The sequence below is a fragment of the Hipposideros armiger genome, unplaced genomic scaffold (assembly GCF_001890085.2).
Source record: "Hipposideros armiger isolate ML-2016 unplaced genomic scaffold, ASM189008v1 scaffold_83, whole genome shotgun sequence".
NCBI lineage: Eukaryota > Metazoa > Chordata > Mammalia > Chiroptera > Hipposideridae > Hipposideros > Hipposideros armiger.
The window spans coordinates 3,239,035-3,259,350 of NW_017731433.1; the positions used below are offsets into that span (position 1 = coordinate 3,239,035).

At 34.2% G+C, this 20,316-nt stretch overlaps 1 protein-coding gene across 4 annotated transcripts in view; it reads left to right on the plus strand.

The window, feature by feature from the left end:
* The window catches only part of PRKCI (protein kinase C iota), a 59,776-nt gene that overhangs the window by 12,873 nt on the left and 26,587 nt on the right, over positions 1-20,316 (plus strand). For all 4 annotated transcript variants that reach the window (XM_019643978.1, XM_019643980.1, XM_019643979.1 and 1 more), the window contains exons 2-6: positions 1,340-1,461; positions 10,934-11,023; positions 12,954-13,004; positions 15,759-15,844; positions 17,398-17,538. In XM_019643978.1, the coding sequence (XP_019499523.1) occupies positions 1,340-1,461; positions 10,934-11,023; positions 12,954-13,004; positions 15,759-15,844; positions 17,398-17,538 (490 nt within the window). The remainder of the gene's footprint in view (positions 1-1,339; positions 1,462-10,933; positions 11,024-12,953; positions 13,005-15,758; positions 15,845-17,397; positions 17,539-20,316) is intronic.

Below are 20,316 nucleotides of genomic sequence, written 5' to 3' on the forward strand. Positions count from 1 at the left end.
TTTCTGCTAACCTCAATAGCCTCTAAGACTGCAGTTTTAACTTTTTTTACAGATGACTACAGTTTTTAATTTCTTATTTTCAGCTCTACGTTCCAAATACCCATGTTTGTTCCTAACAGTGTCATTTCCTTCCTTTCATCAACAAATATTTATCGAGTACCTCGAGTACCTCTTCTGTGTTAGGCATTGCGTTTGGCCACAAGTAATGTAATGAACAAGACAAAGTTCCTCCTTTCACTGAGCTTACATTCTAGCAGGGGTAGGTAGTAGGCTGTAAACTTCGGTTTATCTGTCTAATGGTAGAACAGGTAGGTCGGAGGTAGCCAGGGCCAGTTAACACAGGGCCTTGTAGACTGCTAGGGACTTGGGATTTTACTCTATACATGAGAGGCGAAAGGCATTTGAAGAGGTTAAAACAGGAAAGACATGAACATCGATTTTGTAAAACCCTTAGAACAGAGTCTGACTAATAGAAATCATTATTTAAGTGTTTGTTAAATTAGGATCCTCCTATCTATTTGCCCTACCTTCTGAAGGATGACTGTGGCTGGCTACTGTGTGATTAGATCATAGCTCTTTGGAGGAAACTCCAGGCTTCTGCTCCAAAACATTTTGTCGCAATTTTAAGTTTTATAGTGAATAGCTGCTAGGTGAACTTGTTTAAATACAGTTGCTTACACATTTATGTCTATTCTTGTGTTTTGGGAGTATATACCTTAAAATATGAATCATATTTTAAAACAAGTTTTGGCAAATGGGAATTCTTTTGGGAAAAAGTGGAAATGAAAGTGTGAGATCCAAAAATCATGCCATACAAAGAATGGTTGACAATCTAATGCGTGGTTAATCTGTAGAAGTTAGGGCTGACGAAGAGGACATGGCAGATCTTTGTCAAATTGTTGAAGGACCATCCATCACTTGGACAAAGGGAAGATTTTTTGTGGAGGGGAGACCTGAGACTAGTGATTGGAACAGTTTTCTGTTAAATATAAGGCAGAAGTTTATCAGTAATAGAGCTATTCATCTCTGGAGTGCAATGCTTTTCAAAAGTGATCTTCTGATAACTAATATTGAAGCAAAGGTGGCACTACCATCTGTAAGAGCACTTAGGGTGGACTTCTTGAATGAGGGGGGACTGAATTAAGGTTTCTCACAAATCCGCTGTTTTTGTAAAGCATTGTTTAATGTTTTTACTTTACAGAGATGATTTACTGGAAGCAACACATGTTGATGCACACATAGAATAGCTGAAGTCCATCAAATTGTTGGGCATTCAGTAATGTGTAGAACATTATTAGTTTTAATCATTGTCAAACTTAAAATTCCCTTTCTTTTTCAGGGATATCATGATAACACATTTTGAACCTTCAATCTCCTTTGAGGGCCTTTGCAGTGAGGTTCGAGACATGTGTTCTTTCGACAACGAGCAGCTTTTCACCATGAAATGGATAGATGAGGAAGGTGAGTGGTAAAGAGGGCTGCTGTGTAAGCATTTGATTTAAGATACTATTCTATCATTTGTTTTTAAAATACAAAAAAGTCCTAATTAATTTAAGAGGGAAAGGTATATTAGAAATTTGATGCCATTCTTATTTTCCCTCAAGTATTGAAATTGAAAGAGTACAATCTTTGTTTTGCCCTTTCTATTCTAAAATAGAATGAAATTAACATGACTTTTTTTTCCAGCAACAGTAACCATCTCATGAAATAGTGTAACATTTTACTTTAATTTTGAATGTGTTGTCTTATATTTTAAAAGACTTTCAATACTTTGACGGTATTTTTTTTTACTGAATATTACTTTAAAGAAAGTGTACGGAATAAAAGTGATTGTAACAAACATTTCAAAGATGGTGGCAGACGCTCTATACTTGATTGACGTGTACTCAGGAAACATTTATTGAATACCTGAGTGCTAAGGATCAGTATTTTCTATTCTCAAAGTCGTGGTTTCATAGGAGATGGACATGTGAGTAACAAATGTATTAATACTAAGTTAAACAGATGCACAGGGGACTCGGAATACAAAAGAAGCAGCATCTACATATGCCTGAAATATCTGTGATGTTTGAACTAACCCTGTAACAAAAAGGAAAAGTTTTTGAATTGAAGGAGGTGAGGGGGAAACCGTTTACAATGAAGAATAAGATATAAAAATGCACAGAGGTACGAAGAACATGGTGTGTGGGGAAGAGCAATAATTCACTGAATCTAAGGTGTGGAGAGTGGTGAGGTATGAGCTTTGCCTGGATCCTTGCAACTTAAAGTGTAGTCTGTGGAACTTACTGCATAGGGGACTCTCAGGCCCCATCACAGACTACTGAATCAGAATCTATATTTTAACAGGATCTACAGGTGAGTTGCATGAATATTAAAGGTTGAGAAGCATAGGACTAGATCCCTGAAGGCTTTGCAAACCACATTAGACTTTATTTTACACAATAGAATGTCACTGAAGTATAGTTAAAAGATACCCTAAATATACTAGTTTTTTATGATGGTTTTCTATTAATTGTAATATGAATGGAATTTCATTTTAGGTAGGGAATGCCATTATCATATTTAACTTAATATTTGGGGCCATTTCTAAGTTCCCTGATGTAAGAGCCCTGGAAAGATATTATCCCAGCTCCAAGCTATAAGTAAATTCAAACCCATTTTCATATTTTAAAGTTTTGCTAATCTATGTTCACTGTTTGAGGGAAAAAAAAGTATTGTAGTACGGAATTCAAAAAGAAGTCTTTTGTTTGCCCTTTCTCTTCTCCTCCCTCACCAATCCCAGTCTTAAGCGAGGAAACCACTGATAACAGCTTATATATTCTAGATATTTTCAATACATATACAAACATTTTTATTTCTGTACATTATAACAAGCATACTTTTTTTCTTACACAAAAATGAATTATATACTAACTTTTAAGTAATATATTTTTTTTACATTGTGTATTGGATATTTTTTCATTTCAATGTATATCGATTTACATTGTCACTTTTTTTAACACTGCATAGTACTCCATAGTGTAAATATTATATTTCATGATTGATTGATTTATGTAATCCCTTATTGATGTACATTTGGACTATTTCCAGTTTTTCACTACTATGAGGAGAATATAATGAACATTTTTGTATGTAATTTTATGCTATTGTACGGGACTCTCTGTTGAGCAAATTTGCAGAATGTGCACATCATAAATTTGGTAGCTAGTGACAATTTGCTGTCAAAAACAGTTAAATCAATTTATGGTACAACTATTAATACATTGAATGAGAACATCCCTTCACTTTTGCCCTCACCATCCTCAGGTATTATGAGCCCTTGACATTTTTTGAAATCTATAAGTGAAATGCTAACTTGATATTTTAAATTTTGTACTATTTAAGAGTAAGACTGAGTATCTTTATCTATTCAACCACTTTTTGACCTATCACAAGGTTACTTGACATATTTTTAATTATAAATGGTATGGGTATCTCACAGTATATCTTTAGCCTGAAAATGAGACTATAATTAAGCACAGTGCATAGAGTATAATTAGCATCAATAAACTGAATCTTATCGTGAACTAGTGTTATTTTCATTTTAATCCTGTTCTGATCATTTCATCCTATTTATTTGCCATTTAAGGTTTTTGCAATCAGTGAGTTTCAAACTATAGTGCACATAGGAATTACTAGATAATTCATTTTATTAAAAGAAATTGGTTTAGAGACAATCCATTAAAAAATGTTATGGTACTGTTATATTTTGTATTATCTTTGCCTGGAGAGTTCTGTTCCCAGGTTGTCACATGGCTGTCTCTTTCTTGTCATTCAGGTGTTAACTGAAATGCCATGTCCTCCAAGGCTTTTACCCCATTCACTTTGTATCTTATTTGTACGGTAGAATGTAAGCTCCATGAAAGCAGAGATCTTGTCTTTCACCACAGACCTCCAGTGCCTAAAGCAGTATTCCATAATAGTATGCACAAAAAATATCGTGAATTGTACAAAAGGCTAGTAGCAAGACTTTCCACAATGTAGTTTTATGTCTGTTATTGAAGGTTTAAGCACTGGAAGTTGTGGTTTATTCTATTTTTTCATAACAATAGCATATTTTAATTAACAGATTCACACAGTAAATTAAATTAATTATCTGATGAAACAGTCATATCTTTTTATAATGCAATCCATAGTTCTCTCTCTCTAAGTAGCTATCAAGTGTCCTAATTTTCTGGGTGAAACAACACTGTAGCCTTTGCCTCATTTAAGTAAAAGGTTCAACTTTCCATTAAAGTCTGTTGATTCCCATGTGATCCTTCTTACCTTGGTTAATTTTGATACCAGTCTTTTCTTAATTTTAGACAGTAGTAATTATTTTTAAGTTCCTTGCAATTATTTTTTCAGTTGTAATTTTGTCACCTTTATTTTTAGCCATATAGACATTAAGGCATTCTTATCTGGAGAAAAAATTTTCTCTAGAATCAGTGGAAGACAACTATAATTTTAATTCTCTGATTTGTGAGAAACACTATTCTAGAAGCTAAACATATAATTGTGGGATTTTATATTAGAGCAAATAAGGATCATAGGCTTACTTCATTCCTTTAAACAGATTTCATGACCACCGCCGTTTTTCTTTGTGTTCAAAACCAGTTTTACTGATTTGATATGTGTGTGTGGAAAAACTGGTTTGCTTAATGTAACTAAAGATTTTAGAATGAATAGTAATTTTGTAACAATCATACTCCCCTTTCTATTTACCACCTAATAATATTTTCTGAATTTCTATTCTACAAATTTCTAATTTATTTGGGATCTGATTACCTGATTTAGATTTAACCATGTTTCTTTTCTGTCATTTCTCTTCTATAAAGTATCCTTTGGATATTTTGTTTCTTATTGAAGTTTTTATTAAGAATAGTGCATGCTTTTTACAAAAATACTGATTTGTTCGAAGGAAAAAAATATCACTGGGAATCCTCAGATCCCCAGAAATAGCTCTATAAACAAACTGATGATGTCTCTTTCTATGAATATACAACTAGAAGGGACAGGGTAACAAGTTTTTTCTTTCTTATAAATAGACTGATGTTGTACAGGCTGTTATTTAACCTGCTTTTTCACTTAACGTGTTGTGGACATACTTCTGTATCAGTGGATATAGATTTATCTTTAAATGTTGTGTGGTATTATATAACATGGTGGTACCCTAATTTATTTAACAAATTCCCTTTTGATGGATATTTGGATTGTTTGCAGTTTGTAAAAAATATTGATGCAGAGAATACCTTTGTGCATATATTTTTTTGGCACCTGTACTGTATTATCTGTAGGGTAAATTCCTCGAAATGAAATGTGTCCTTGGTGATAGATGATACCAAACTGACCTCCAAAAATATTGTGTCTTTTGTTATACTTTCACCAGTAGCACATGTGAATTATTTTTTTTTTACACTCTGTAAAAGACTAAGTGAGGGAAAAAATTGAAAATGTATGTAATTTGCAGAGAGTGGGAGAGGGCATTATTTGGATACAGTTCTTTAATTCATGTCCTGTTGGTTTCAATAAGTGAGATTCATGGACATTTAAAGTGACTATAAGCATTCTTTGACATAAAGAATATAGAGTGTTTCTGAACTCTGATAGATTAAACTTCTTCCTGACTTGCATTATAAAATCTGATATGTTCATTTGGGCGGGGGGGAGGGGATGTGGAAATTGAGTGCCAATATGTGTCAAAGCCATACTTAGGATGGTAAGAAACATACTTCTCTTGTGTGATATTTTCCCAAACATCTGTAGTCTGGTGTAATTTTAGCTGGTGTGTTAAGAACCAAAATAGCAAATCATTCTTCATACTTTTCTTTATCACCCAACTCTATGTACTAACCTTGGTAATCATGTCAGAAAAAACAGTAAGGGGAAACTTTTTGACTAAATCTATGTATATTCAGTGTTATTTTAGTTGCTTAGATAGCAATATTATGGCTTCAAACCTGAAAATTTTAAAATGAAAATCAACATCAATAAGAAAAAAATACCTAAATACCGCTGAGCAGCTCTCATTCTGTAACTGGTATTATTCTTCTGCTTGGGAAATGTTAAATTCTTGGGAAATGTATTATTCTTCTGCTTGGGAAATGTTAAATTCCCTTTAACATTTCTTATAGTGAAGGTTTGCTGGTGATGAATTCTTTCAGCTTTTTCATGTCTTTATTTCTCCTTTTAAAAAATGGCTTTATTGAGGTATAATTGACATGCAACAAATTATACGTATTAAAAGTATACAGTCTGATTCTGATGAGTTTTGACACCCAAGAAACCATCACCACAGCAAGATAGAGAACATGTCCATTTACCCCCAAAGTTTCCTTGTGCTTTGTAATTCCCTCCATCCCAGGCAAGCACTGATCTGTTTTCTGTCACTATAGATTAGTTTGCATTTTCTAGAGTTTTATAGGAATGGAATCATATATCATGTTCTCTCTTTCTCACTCTCTTTTTTTTTTTTTTTGGTCTTCTTTTACTCGGCATAATTATTGATATATGGGTTGTGTGTATTAGTTTATGTCTTTTTATTGTTGAGTGGTATTTTATCGTGTGGATGTACCACAATTTGTTATACATTCATCGGTTCATGGACATTGAGGTTGTTTCCAGTTTGGGGCTATTACAAATAAAAGTGCTATGGTAATCATGTACAAATCTTTGTATGGATACTTGTACCTGAGGTGCCATTTCAGGGGTGCCAAGCAACGTATACACATTTAAGAGATGTTGTCTTAACATCAAAACATACTACAAGGCTACAGTAATGGAAACAGTATAGTACTAGCATAAAAACAGGCACATAGATCAATGGAACAGAATAGAGAGCCCAGAAATCCATGCATATACAGACAGTCTATGACAATGGAAGCAAGAATTTACATTGGGGTAAAGATAGTCTATTTAATAAATGGTGCTGAGAAAATTGGACTGATACATGCAAAAAAATGAAACTGGACCACCTCCTTACGCCATATACAAGAACAAATTCAAAATGGATTAAAGACTTAAATGTAAGACCTGAAACGATAAAACTCCTAGAAGAAAATATAGGGAGTAAATTTGCAGACATTACCCTGAACAATATTTTTACTGATACATCCCCGTGGGCAAGAGAAGTAAAAGCAAAAATGAACATATGGGATTACATCAAAGTTAAAAGTTTTTTCACAACAAAGGAAACCAAAATAAAACAAAAAGGAAGCCTTCTGAATGGGAGAAGATATTTGTCAACGATATATCTGATAAGGGGTTAATATCCAAAATTTATAAAACACTCATGCCACTCAACACCAAAAAAACAAACAACCCAATTAAAAAATGGGCAGAGGATATGAAGAGACATTTCTCTAAAGAGGACATACAGATGGCCAACAGGCATATGAAAAAATGTTCAACCCTACTAATCATTAGGGAAATGCAAATTAAAACCACAATGAGAGACTACCTTACTCCTGTCAGAATGGCTATCATCAATAAATCAACAAACAGCAAGTGCTGGCGAAGTTGTGGGGAAAAGGGAACCCTGGTGCACTGTTGGTGGAACTGCAGACTGGTGCAGCCACTATAGAAATCAGTATGGAGGTATCTCAAAAAACTGGAACTGGAACTAACTTATGACCCAGCAGTTCCATTCTTAGGTATTTATCCAGAAAAACCCAAGACACTAATTCAAAAAAATATGTCACCCCTGTGTTCATTGCAGCACTATTTACAATAGCCAAGACTTGGAAACAATCGAAATGCCCATTGGTAGATGACTGGATTAAGAAACTTTGGTACATTTATACAATGGAGTATTACTCAGCTATAAAGAAGGAAATAGTATCATTTGCAATGATATGGATAGACCTAGAGAACATTATGCTAAGTGAAATAAGTCAGTCAGAGAAAGACAAATACCATATGATCTCACTTATATGTGGAATCTAAAAAACTGAATAAATGAGAAATGTAAACAGAAATAGTCTCAGAGACACAGAGGAAAAACTGAGGGTTGCTAGTGGGGATCAGGTGGGGATGAAGGAGAAGGGGAAGGGACGAGACAACATAGATTGGTAACTACAATATGGCCTCAGGGATAGAAAAGACAGTTTGGAGAATATAATCAATAGTGTTGTAAATATTTTTTAGGGGGCCAGAGGGACTCATGTCTTGTTAGTGAGACCACTTCATGGACGGTGTAGAGGCCTGACCACTGCACTGTACATCTGAAGCTGCCGTTGAATAATATTATATGTCAACTATAATTTAATACATAGTCATGGGATGTGGAGTATAGTGTGGGAATGGAGTCAATGGAATTGTATTAGATATGCATGACATCGGGGGTGGGAGGGCAGTGGATGGGGAAAGGAGGTTGTCACTTTGTGAGGGGTGAAAAGGATAACTATTGCATTGTTTTGTACACCTGAAACTAATTAAAAATTTAAAAAATTTAAAAAATGTCTTAAAATGTGTATACATTTTTTGTGGCACCCTCTGTATTATAGAAGTAGATCATGTAGCATACGTCTGGGATTTTTAAAATATAAAATAGGAAAAGAAAAATTTGGAAAAGGTGAGGTGGGACACAGCACCCCAGGCATATTCTCAAGCAGATGGTTTTTAGAAAGGAGTTTATATGGAAGTTAAGGATCTAGAAATTGATACCTTTTTAAAACTCTGCGTATGTGGTAGTCCCTGTTTTTTTTTCCCCCAATAATAGCCATCCTTATGGGTGCGAAGTGGTATTACATTGATTTGCATTTTCCTAATGATTAGTGATATTGAACATCTTTTTATGTGCTTATTGGCCCTTTTTATATCTTTGGAAAAGAAATGCCCTTTGTTCTTTATTTAATTTTTTCGTCATCATTTTTGATGAGTTGTAGGAATTCTTTATATATTCTGGCTATTAATCCCTTATCAAGTACATGATTTGCAAATATTTTCTCCCTTGGGTTGTCTTTTCACTGTGTTGATAGTGTCTTTTGATGTACAAATGTTTTTAATTTTGATTTATACTAATTTATCAGTTTTTTCTTACCTGTGCTTTTGGTATCATCTCCAGGAAATCCAGGCCAAATCCAATGTCCTGAAGCTTTCTTCCTGTGTTTTCTTCCAGGAGTTTCATCGTTTTAGCTCTTACATTTAGGTCTTTGATGTATTTTGAGTTAATTTGTGTTTATGGTGTAGCATAAAGGCTCAATTTCATTCTTTTGCATATGGTTATGTTTGGATATTTTATAGTGAATTTTTATTAGTTTTTATAGGTTTATATAATGGTATTGTGATTATTATATTAAGGAATTTTTATCTAGAGTTGTAGAGATTTGCTCAAAATGATACAGTGGAGGGGAATAAGTGAGTGGGTATGCAGGTGATACAAGATTTTGTAATATGTTTGAAAACTTCCAAAATAAAAACTTAAGAAGAAAAATTGATAAACCCAGAAAATGGTGTTTTAGAAACCTAGACACAGTTTTTATAGTCAGTGGGCAACTTTGTTACATGCTACAACGAAGTCAACTAGAATAAAGACAGAAAAGATGCCACTGATTTCAGCAGCTGTTTTAGTAGTGTTTGGACTAAAACCTGAAAGCAGAGTTTTGAGAAATACATGGAAGATAGGAATGTGAAGAAAGCAGGGTGGGATCACTCTTGATATTAAAAAAGTTACTTCTAAAAAGTCTAAAAGGTTATCAACCTGTGATTTAAAAAGGACAAAAGTAAAAAGTCAGAAATCTAGGACTCTGTCCCTTTTTCTTCCTCTTCTTCTCACCCACTCCCTTCAGTTTCAGCCTACAATTTACTCTGGAGATATATGGCTACTGAATGAATGCAGTGACCACTTGAGTAGGAGAGAGATTTTTTTAAAGGGAGGCTCAAACATGCCTTTGCCTGAGAAGAGCTTGTGGAAGGAAAGCAAAAATGAAAATGAAACTGAGGAGGACTAATGGAATAATTTCCAGAGAATGTAGCATGAAGCAGGGATTCAGTGGCCAAGTGAGAGAAAAGAACAGAGGCACCCATTTCTCTGAGACAACAGGAAAGGAGATGACTTCATTTTCTCTCTCAAGTAGTAGACCGAGTTCTCTGCTGAGGGTGATTGAGGTTTGGACAAGGTTGGTGGCATCTGGTATGTGGTAACATTTGGTGTAACCACAGGAATGAGCAAAAGAATGCCAGTGTGAAGGACACAGCTCAGGCCCCAACTATGTTCAAAATGACTTTCATTGAGGAATGCCATCCTACAGAGAGATGTGTCATCTCATTGATTGCCAAGGATGACTCAGTGCTTTGACTGGTTGACTAAGCGAGCTGTTTCTTCCTTTCCCCTCTCTGTGTAAGTTTACCAAAACTATACATTTATATTTAAAAGCAGTTCAAATAGGGTGGCTCTTCAGTCCAGTGTACTTGATTAGCCTTGCTTCCTTTCTGTGAATCTCTTGAGCAGGCTCTCAAGTGAAGGGAGAATCTGATAAAATGGTTCCATAAAGACCTCTAACAGACCATATTGTGGCAATGGAACTACTTTCACTTCCTCTGTTAAAGAAACAGGTGACAGAAAGCTTGTCCCTGGCCATTAGTCATATTGCAGTGACAATGTAAAACATGGTCAGTGGTAGACTCTGTTTGCTATATTTTGAATATATACATTATTGAGAATTATGGTTTTATATGTATAAAATTTAGTATCTATAAACCCCATAGTATTTTATAGAAATAGAAATGGAAATTATATTGCCTACTTTAGAGAATAGACTTGTCTAGATAAATATCTAAAGATTTGTCCTTGTCAGATATTTCTCTACGTATGTATGTAATATTTTTCAAGATTTTATGTAATGGAAATTGTTTAGTAATCATCACTTTTAGAGGACTTAAAAAGTGAGCTTTACTTTACTTTTATATTTTGTAGGAGACCCGTGTACAGTATCATCTCAGTTGGAGTTAGAAGAAGCCTTTAGGCTTTATGAGCTAAACAAGGATTCTGAACTCTTGATTCATGGTAAAGGAGCAATCATTTCTTACTCTTCTAGAGCAATTTTTTTATAAAAAATAAGCCTATACTCTTGACCATTGTAAAACATAACCCTGATGTCATTTTCTTAATTTCTATCCCTTATTTGCATGTTTCTCAATTGCTAGAGAAGATAAAATCAATCAGCTTTTTATAATCTTGGGAAATTTGTTATTTGTGTATGCCTTCTTGGATATTAAATTGTGACCATTGCTCAGTGTTTCACAGCAAAGTTTAGGATAGAATTTAAGAATCAAAAGCCTAGTTGAACCTAAGTCATCCCCATGCAGTTTTGTAATGAATGCAAATAATGATCTACAAAGGTAAAGTATCTTAAATGTCCTCTTTGGGTGAAGGGTTAACAGTGAAACTATTTACATAGTTATTATAGACATTAGTGTGTTAAAGGCCCACAAGCCTGAGAGGTGGGTAGCAGTATAGAAGAAAGAATCGAAACTCATCCAGAAACTCATCCATCACGTAACTTGCACAGTATAGATCTGGGTTGTAAATCTAGGTATTCCCATTTAATCTGTATTCTTTTCATTTTACCATGCTGCCACTCAAATTTGCATGCCATGTAGAACCCACTTAATGTATTGCATTTAATTGCAATACTTAGGCAATATTTTATGTAACATTTTTGGGAGCTTTATGAGACCAGACCTAGGGAACTCTTTAAAACTTGAAACGGATATAAACCTTCCCTAAGTAGAAAGAATCATTTCAATACCTTGTTATAGTTCCCTGTATTTTTCTGTACAGTATGTTTTTTAGAAAATAGCAATTTCATTTTTTGTCTACCTTTAGAATTTGGCATAGTGACTCCCAAGGGATCACTTATCTACTTTTTTGAGAGCCTAGCAGAACTTTACAAGTCTTCCATTTTTGGGGTCATCTCTTTCTAGAATAAAACTACAATGAACGTTTAAAGAAATGACTGCTCCATAGTATTAAACAGTTCCTTTTAAGTTTCATTGCTTTTTGTACCTATATCACATTTCTGTTTTCAGAAGTTAGCTTTGTTTCAACTTTTAAAACTATATTAGGAACTGTGCTTCCCATGCTCTGTGCTCTTTGAGACCATGTCCTTTTGTACATCACAAACTACAAATAGTTGACTAGATGTTCATAAACATGCTATTTCTTTATATTCTATCTCTTTATTAAAATGGTTGAATTAGCTTGTTTATAAATATATAGTTCCTAAGAAAACTTACATTTTGGAGTTGAGTACTGTTTCTGGTGCTAATTTATTCCTAAGTTTAGTATACACCTTTTAAAACTATAATGGTTCTGTTCATATTTATATACATTTTTATAATTTAATTTTAATTGCTCATTGCAATAAACTTGTCACTACAACAAGGATTAAGTAAATAGTACCTAATGATTTCTCTAAAGACAAAAAAATCAATTAGTGACATAACAGGGACTGGAATGAGTAATTTGAGCCTCTGATGCATTGTTTATGGATGTTCACTTCCATAAAAACTTCCTTTAGGTAGCCTTGGTAAAAGGGATCTCTTTAAAAAATAATACTATATCATATGCCAGCAGTTCTCAACCTGTGGGTCGTGACCCCTTTGGGGGTCGAACGACCCTTTCACAGGGGTCGCCTAAGACCATTGGAAAACAAAAAAATATTTACATTACAATTCGTAACAGTAGCAAAATTACAGTTATAGAGTAGCAACGAAAATAATTTTATGGTTGGGGGGTCACCACAACATGAGGAACTGTATTGAGGGGTCGCGGCATTAGGAAGGTTGAGAACCGCTGTTATATGGTAAATATTTTGTGTCAAGAGAGGGTCAGGTTGAAATTTGGGACAATTTTTTTGATATTTGAGTTTTAAAATCTATTTAATTTGCCTGTTTTAAATATGCTATATTAATTTTAGTTTATTTTCTTTCAGTATTTCCTTGTGTACCAGAACGTCCTGGAATGCCCTGTCCAGGAGAAGATAGTGAGTGTTTATATACTTTTAATAAAGTTATTTATCATATAATAGCACAAGTGAAAGGAAATCAGAAATAGAACTTTTAATTCATTTGATTTCTTTTCCATGTTTTAGTCTAATTTAGAATATATTAGCAACTGCCTAAACTCTGCTTTTGCCAGATCAAAATCAGACAGTTCTTAAATACAAATTACTGACATAATTGTCTAGTATGTATTTTAAAGGAAAATTAAGTTAATTTTAAGTTATATATCTTGCTGGGTTTTAATTTTGGAAATTTTCAAACCTAAAATGAAGTTGAAACAACATTGAAAACAAAGATACCTGTGTATCCTTTGCCTAGATTCACCAATTTTTAATATTTTCCGTTTGCTTTAACTCTGTATCTATATATGTCAACACATATGCATGCATGTGTATACATAACAAACACACTTGATTTATTTTTATTTTATTTTTTTTGCTGTGCTGTTTGAGGGAAAGTAACTGACATGACACTTCACCTCTAAATACTTCAGGAATTGTTACGGGGTTTTCTTTTGCATTTCTAAGCTAGTGGTTACCATTAATGAATGAACTGAAAGAGTCATACAGCTATTTGGTTTGATGTAATTTAAACATGCAAACTCATGTATGATCATAAGTTACTGCTTTTGAGATATGGTGTAATAGTTGTGGATATTAAGCAACTCATTTTCATTTATGATTTCTGTACATATCCATGATGTTAGAAAGAATTGTGGTCAATGTTTTGCTTTGAATTAAGTGAAATAGTTCTACACTTTTAATTCTATGACTCTTCACACAACTTGGTGAAAAGAAAAAGTTAAAGAACTATGGGTGTTTGTATATAGAGTTGAATGGAGGCCATGTACTACAATATACAATATATAGGAAGATGGGGAAATACAAGGATTAGGTAGAACTCTGAAGCAGTAGTGAAAAATTTAGTTTTGGATTCAGCTAGGATTATTTTTGCTGGCGTTCCAATGGCAGATGGATTAAAGCCAGTGCAGGTCGCCATCACAGAGCTGTTGGAGAAGCAGCTATTCTCTCTTTGGATGGTCAGAGTTTTGAAAGACTTGCCATTGTAGCAGATATTGGCCGAGTTCCATCCCCAAATCTATTATGAGTCTGTAGCACACTTCCCAGATAAAATATTATTTCCTAACTTTTCACTGTATTTCATGCCCACTTTCCCTTGTTAAAAATTGCTGGTGGAGATTTCTTTCCCCAGATGATAAATATTACTAAACTAGAGCGTGGGAGACAATTGATAACCATGAATGTGGTCTCTTGGCCCTTTTACGACCTAGGCAACATTCACAGATTTAAGTTTAAGATATATCACGTTGTAGTTCATGAAAGCTTCTGGAGTAGGACGTTCTTTTAGGTGAACAGTAACTTTCTGCTTTGGTTACTCCTAACAATAAATAATTTAAAATAAAAGCATCTATGTTTAGTTTTATATTATACTAAGATTTATAATTCAGAGCATTTCAACTGGTGTTTTCTATTTTAATTCTAAATAGTACACCCAATGTTACATTTGCTTTAAAATGAGTTTAGAAACCTAATGGAATCTTTTCACAGTATTAACTATTACTGTGGAATGTTACTATTAATGGCTAATAGACTATATATATGATTGATTTAACCAAAATTACACAGGTAGTCTAGAATTAATTTTTGTGGAAGCTCTTAGTTTGTTTAGGAAAAGTATTAATATAAAAACCATTGGATGTAAGATTGTTGGGGAAGAGAATGTTCTTGTTACCAAATGTCCCTTAGACATTTGTAAAAGTATTTACAAAAAGGAAAATGTACTTTTACAATGAAGAAAACTAGCAATCACTGCCTTGAACAGAGTGAACACCAGTAGTGGGAGTCAACAATATGACATTTATGTACCTCTTGATGTGATGTAATAAGAAATACACATCATTTATGTATTATTTTTGCTAAAGTGCTTAATACTGACTCTGATGAAACAGACCAATCCAGAATGTAGGACATAAGATAACTGCCTACATTCATTTTTTAGAAAGTCAACATCTTTAAAACCAAACAACAACATATAAGGCAGAGTGAATGTTTTAGCATACATTAAAGAGACAAAAAAGATATAGCATCAAAATAAATGTCTGAATCTTGATTGGATCCTCTGGAGAAAAAGAAAACTATGAAAGACACTTGGAAGGCAAAAAGGGAAATTTGCATATGAACTATATATTAGGTAATACTGAATTAATGTTAATTTTCTAAGACATGGTAATGCCATTGTGCTTAAGTAGAATAGGGGGACTGTCCTTAATCTCAGACAGTAGATACTTAGGTATTTAAGGATGAAGAGTTATAATGTCTGCAACTTACTTTTAAATGATTCAGGAAAAAAGTGTCTGTGTAAAAGGAAGGGAAAGCAAAATGTGGCAAAATGTTAGTAATTGGTAAATCTTGGTGACGGATGCAGGCATTTGTTCTATTCTTTTAACTCTTCTATGGGCTTTAAAATTTTCCGAAATTAAAAGTTAAGGGGAAATGAAAAAACAGAAGAACAATAATAGTTATTCAAACATTTATACTCCGTGGGCTTTATTTTCATCTAGTCCCTTGATGAATGTTTTATTTTTTTACTTTCAGGTTTTTATCAAGATAGTTTTTTTCTTGCAATGAATATCATGAAAAAAAGTCACAGACTTAATTATAATAAAATGACTTTTATTCATCCTTGCTCCTTTTTTAAACTTTTAATCTCTTCAGAATCCATCTACCGCAGAGGTGCACGCCGCTGGAGAAAGCTTTACTGTGCAAATGGCCACACTTTTCAAGCCAAGCGTTTCAACAGGGTAAATTTTGATTTGTTGATAATATGAGACCTCTATTTTTTTCCTCTCTACTTTGAAAGAAAGGTAGTCTTGTTATTCCCTGTTAAAGGAGTAAGTAGAGTTACCTAACATTCCCAGTTACCTGTTTTTTGAGGTAAGCTTTAACAGTGTCTCCTTTTACTCTTAAAAGTGTTCCTGACTGCATTAATTAATTCAAGACAGCCAGAAAATAAACTAGGTTTATTTTGCAAACCATTTAGTATTGTGATTTTAATTTTCACAGTTTAGAAAATAATTGCAAACATTTATCTAGCTTTTACTATGTATGAGGCACCTTTCCAAATGCTTGACATATTGATTCATTTAATCCTCACAGCAACCTTGGGAGATAGGTACAACCTGTTTCCATTTTATAGATGAAGAAACTGAGGTCCAGGGCAGTTAAATAACTTGCCCAAGGTGACACAGCTAGTAAGTGACAGAGCCAAGGTTTGAAAGCAGTCTGTCCAGAAGCAGACTCCCATTTCTTTTTGTTTTTGGAGACTGGCATCTTGGTTCAGAATGATCCTTAGAGCAGTTCTTTTTTTTTTTGTTCTTTTTTTTTTAGATTTTTTATTTTTTTATTGGGGAATCAGGGAAGGGGAACAAGTTGCTGTCCTTTTGTTCTTCAGTCTAGTTGTGGAGGACGTCACTTCACTGACCCATGTTGGTGTTATGATCATTGCGCTCTTCCCGGGTGAGGCAGATCGGTCGCTGGCCACTGGACGGCCACTCACGGCGGCTCTTGGCAGCTCACGCCAGCTGCCAGCCACTCACGGTAGCTTACGGCAGCCCACTGCAGCAGGGGCTGCAGCCTACGCCGTCGCCATCAACTCATAGCAGCCCAGCTCCAGGTAGAGCTGTTGTTCAGCATCTTAGCTGTGGAGGGCAGTGTCACTGGCCCTCATGTGGTATCCAAACTGGTGGCTCTGCTGCTCAGAGCTGGCCTTCCAAGCCAATTCTTAACCATCGCGCCACTCGGCCAGCCTCTGCACTCCCATTTCCACTCTAAAACTAGTGCCATGTTTGACTTTATTAATGTAAATGGAAGCCACCACCCAAGGTCCCTAAATTCTTGTTCCCAATAGCACTGAAACTTATAAAACTTTGAGATGAAATGTCACTTTAGGTATTGCTCTTTAAGAGAACAGGGCTTTGGTTTGACCTCTGAACAGACTGGAAGGTTTATTTTTGCTTGAGAATCCTTATACAGCTTTTTCTGCTGTATGTTTTTCAAGCTTAATTCACTTTTCCTATTTTTATTACTCCTAACCTAATTATGTGGAGACTGAAACTTCTTGGACTTATCACAGAAAACAACATCATTGTAAATTACACTGTCTCTTTAAATTAAGTTCTTTTTTCTGTTAATTTTCCCCTGAGCATCATACCTTTGAAAAAGTGATATATGATGAAGAGAATTGAGTTAGAGAAGAAAGCCTCTTGTTTTCACTAATGTATGAGCAACCTGTTGGGAAATGAGTATGACGTTTTTTTGTTGTCATTACTCAATTTTGTTGAATTACTCTTTCCAGCGTGCCCACTGTGCCATCTGTACTGACCGAATCTGGGGACTTGGACGCCAGGGATACAAGTGCATCAACTGCAAACTCCTAGTTCATAAGAAGTGCCACAAACTTGTCACAATTGAATGTGGGCGGCATTCTTTGCCACCGGTAAGACCCACTTGTCTATTTGTTTTTAATAGAGCATTTTTGATAATGCTTCTAGAACAGAGGGCTAAACTAGGGTGGTGTCAAGGAATCACAACTCACAGTGTTGTTATAGAATGTGGGTAGGAATACGTTACAGCCCAGTTAACATATTGTGAATTTTGGAATTATTACAAATTCGTTTGTAGGATATAGTTAACTTTTTTGTTTAACCTGCTACAAAATCCCCTGGTGTAAATTAGGAGGATGCAGGGAGAACCATTTAAGAGATTTTTTTTTTCTCTTTTTTAAGCTAAACTCATTAGTTTAAAACTCCCATTATCCTCACATCTACCCTCAGCAGAGATCAGGTAAGAGTCAGAGGCTCCATGTTTGCTATTGAAAGTGTCAGATTACTGGGGACATTTCGCATTTAAAATTTTTATTTTTCACTTTTTATTTTAAATATTAATTAAAACATGTTCATTATAGGAAAAATAGAGAATACAGATTAATAAACAAAGATTAATAAAAATCCCCGCCTAATCTATCATGTAAAGGTAATTGTTATTTGTGTATATCCTTCCAGAACTTTTTCTGTGCAAATTTATATTCATAAACATTAAAATTTTTCCATATAGAAAAGTTTAAAACATATAGAGGAGTAGATGGAACAGTATAATGAACTTCCATATAGCAATAAGTCACCCTGCTCCGACAGTTATCAATTCATGCCCATTTTGTTTCATCTGTGTTCCCCACCCATTTAACCTGTGCTGACCCTGTATCATTTTGATACAAATCCCAGACATATTTCAGGATGTATCTCTAAATGATAAGGACTCTTTAATAAACCTTATAGCTAATATAAGTTTTGATGTAAGGTTAGATAAAAAACCTTATACCTAATATCCATACAGGCAATGTTCAAAAGGTTAGATGTAAGGTTAGATAAAAAAACTTATATCTAATATCCATGCAGGCAATGTTCAAAATTACAATTGTCTCATAAATGTTATGAATTTTTTTTTACAGTTTTCACTGTGAATCAGGATCCAATGAAGTTCATATTATTGATATGTGTCTTAGATATTTTTTTTGTCTTTATTATTATTATTATCGTTATTTTATTTTATTTTTATTGTTAGTTTCAGGTGTACAGAACAATGCAATAGTTATCCTTTTCACCCTTCGCACAGAAACAACCCCCCTCTCCCATCTACTGCCCTCCCTCCCCCGATATCATGCTTATCTATTACAATTCCATTGACTCCATTCCCATACTCTACTCCATGTCCCATGACTATATATATTTATTCACTTATAGCTGACATACAATATTATACAACATCAGCTTGAAGTGTACAGTGCAGTGATCAAGCCTCTACCCCATCCATGATGCGGTCTCCCTAGCAAGACATGTGACCATCTGACACCCTACAAAATATTTACAACATTATTAATTATATTCCTCAAACTGTCTTTCGTATCCCTGTGGCAATATTGTAGTTAACTATTTATGCTGTCTAATCCCTTCCCCTTCATCCCCACCCCCTCCCAACTAGCAACCCTCAGTTTTTCCTCTGTGTCTCTGAGACTATTTCTGTTTCTTAGATATTTTTTAATTTAATATTCCTCCCTATCCTCCTTTCTCACTCTCTTTTTTCTCTTACAATTTAATTGTAGAAGAAACTGTATTGTCGTTTAAAGTGTTGCTGAATTTTTCTCTTTGCTTTTCCATGGTTATGTTTAGAATGTTCCTGTCCTTTTTATTTTCTGTATGTTATAGTTAGATCTGGAAGTTTGATTAGATTCTGGTTTTTATCATGGGTTGTTTCTGAGACTACTTCGTAGAAGGCACATCAGTTTGGTTGTGTCTCGTTCTTTTACATACTTTTTAACAAAAATGAGATCATGTATGTACTGTTTCCTAACCCATTTTTCTTACTCAACAATACATTTTGGTCATCTTTCTATATCTAGCTATCTATAGCCTCATCATTTTTTAGCATAATGTTTTGTTATATGCCTATACCATAATTTTTTTAACCTGTTGCCCATGATTAAACATTTGTTTTCTATAAAGAAAATCATAATGAATTTTCTGGTAAATAAATCTTTTTGTTTCCTTAAGGATCCAGAAATACTTCATTAAAGAATATGTGTTTTTAAAAAGATCTGGGTGCATCTTTCTAAATTGTCTTCTAGAATGATTATACCATGTTTATTCATAGTACCTTCTTTAGACATTATGAAAGTAGGTTGTTACTGGTGGCTCTTTGGTATTAGAATTATTTAGCTAGTTCATAGAAGCTTAGAAATGGTTTGTACTTAAAGAGGTGAAAATCCACTTAAAGAAAAACAGAAGGCCAAAAATTGTGAATGTAATTTTTCTAGGTTACTGTTGCTATTCGTGAGTATACTTAGATGATGGATGACTTGTATGAGTTTATAAATGTGGAAGGAAAGAGGAACACAGTTAATGGTTATATTTAGGATAGGTACTAAGCACTTTGAAAAGGCTGGCTTAAAATTATAATTGTATAATTAATGCACCTTCTCAAGTTTACCCTTTCTTGCTGGTAGTCTAAACTTGGTTCCAGGATTAATGAATTAGTAACATTTTGGTTTGAATTAGCTTTATCCTGAGATTTTTGACAGTTAAGTCAGTTTCTGGAAGGTATTTTTTTTCTTTGGGTCACTGACACCTTTGAGAAACTTCAGAAAAATGGGAAGTCCACAAAATTTTACGTATAATTTCAAGAGGTTTATAGACATCTTGAAGTCTATCTCTGAACCTTA